Source organism: Thamnophis sirtalis, unplaced genomic scaffold (assembly GCF_051295495.1).
Source record: "Thamnophis sirtalis isolate CommonGarterSnake01/CBP01778 unplaced genomic scaffold, rThaSir2_p1.2 scaffold_2, whole genome shotgun sequence".
Lineage (NCBI taxonomy): Eukaryota > Metazoa > Chordata > Lepidosauria > Squamata > Natricidae > Thamnophis > Thamnophis sirtalis.
In genome coordinates, this window is record NW_028261382.1 from 42,820,790 (window position 1) to 42,822,689 (window position 1,900).

The following is a 1,900-nucleotide window of genomic DNA, read 5'->3' on the forward strand; positions in this document are numbered from 1 at the left end:
TTGGGGCGTAAAACAGGGACCCGAACTGTGAGCATGTAAACATGTACACCTTTAACCAGGTCTCTGGGGTGAGATACGTAGGATCTGAACCCAGGACCTGGAGAGGAAAGGGGGGGGGGGCTTGCAAAGCAAAAAAGGGGTCACACTTACAAGGTGTAACAAAGAGGGATGGCTGGGTTTGTGCGTTTCAGAATGTGATGATTCCCCTCGCACATGCGTGCCGGTCGTTCCCGACTCTAGGGGGCGGTGCTCATCTCCGTTTCAAAGCCGTAGAGCCAGCGCTGTCCGAAGACATCTCCGTGATCATGTGGCCGGCATGAGTCAACGCCGAGGGCGCACGGAAAATGCTGTTCCCTTCCCACCAAAGGTGGCTCCTATTTTTCTACTTGCATTTTTTACGTGCTTTCGAACTGCTAGGTTGGCAGAAGCCGGGACAAGGAACGGGAGCTCGCTCCATTACGCGGAATGAGGGATTCGAACCGCCAAACTGCCGGCCTTTCTGATCGACAAGCTCAGCATCTTAGCCACCGAGCCACCTTTTGGGAAGGCGTTGTCCTTATTTTTGGGGGACTGAGCTGGCTATTCTGGGAAGAGAGGGGCATAGAGTTGTAACCTCCCACAGATGCTAGAGTGGCAGATCAATGCCTTCCTTCGCACTTGGACTCTTGATTTAATTTTGGACGCTATTTGGAACCCCGACACCCCGATTTAAATACAGCAGGTGCTCCACTTGCAACCATTCACTTAGTGACTAAAGTTGCGACGGGACCGGGGGGAAAAAGTGACTTACGACGGTCGGGTCCTTGCACTTAAAAGTGGGCTCTCCTGGGCCACGGGATCAAATTTGGACGCTCGCATTTATGACGGTGGCGAAGGATCTCGGGATCCGTCGTTTGCGAGCATCCCAGCCAATTCAATCCAACAAGGGAATCTGGATTTGGTTAAGGACGGCGTGATTCGCTTAAAGACCGCGGCGATTAACTTTAAAAAGTAAAATTAAAAAAAGGGGGGTCTCGTCAAATCGTTGCCAATCACCGTATGAGTGCCTTGCTTAGCGACGCTTCCGAGCTGTGTTCGTAAAGGGGGAGCAGCTGTGATTCAATCGGGGTGGGTGGGGCAAGCCGAAAAGGGGTGTAAATTTCTGGCCTTCCCTACCTGTTGAACTCCTGTCTGGGGCCCGGTGGCTTCGCCAGGGAAGAAGGTCAAGATTAAGAGTGACAGATTGCTGGCTTCACCCCGGGGAAAATCTCTCTCATGGGTCACGGACGTCCCATTTCTGCTCCGCAGTCCAAGCTGTTTCCCCCCACCCCCACCCCAAAAAACCCTCCCTGCAGGGCAGGCCAATAAGCACGGACGCTGTTCGGAGAGGCGCACCATGGGCCAGGAAGAAGAGGTGAGAGGGGGGCAAGATTCGAAGGCCATCCGATTGGCCAAACCCTCTTTCAGCCTTGGAAGGAGCCGTTCCATAGGGTCACTTCGTCTGGTGGTCTTCTTTTAGTGCAGCGGATGAATTGGGGAGGGGGCGTGCCTCGGTTTCCCCCCCCCCTCCAAGAGAGAAAGAGAAGCGAGAAGGATGGGCCAGAGGATGTTCATACGTCGTAATTGGGCAGATAGCTGTAAGACGGGCCGCTGGCGGGCGATGAGGTGAAGTTGCAGGGGAAGAACCAGCAGATGACAAAACCTGGGTGGGAGAAGAGCGGAGGAGAAGGTTTTGGGTGGGTCTTTGTTCCCCCCCCTCCATAACCAAGAATAAGAGAGGAAGAGGAGTAGGGGATGAAGGAACAGGAAAAGACGGGGAGGAGAGGAGCAGGTGGAGATGAAGGAGGAAGAAAATAAGGGAGAAATGGAGAAGGTGGAAGAGGAGAGGAAGGAGGAGAGGAGGAGGAGAGGAGGAAGGTGT

At 54.0% G+C, this 1,900-nt stretch overlaps 1 protein-coding gene across 1 annotated transcript in view; it reads right to left on the bottom strand.

Moving 5' to 3' along the window:
- Window positions 1–349: 349 nt before the first annotated feature.
- The window catches only part of LOC106538160 (palmitoyltransferase ZDHHC3), a 15,718-nt gene continuing 14,167 nt past the window's right edge, over window positions 350–1,900 (bottom strand). The window contains exon 9 of the mRNA XM_087705162.1: window positions 350–1,681. Coding sequence (XP_087561288.1) covers window positions 1,590–1,681 — 92 coding nt within the window. The 3' untranslated portion in view covers window positions 350–1,589. The remainder of the gene's footprint in view (window positions 1,682–1,900) is intronic.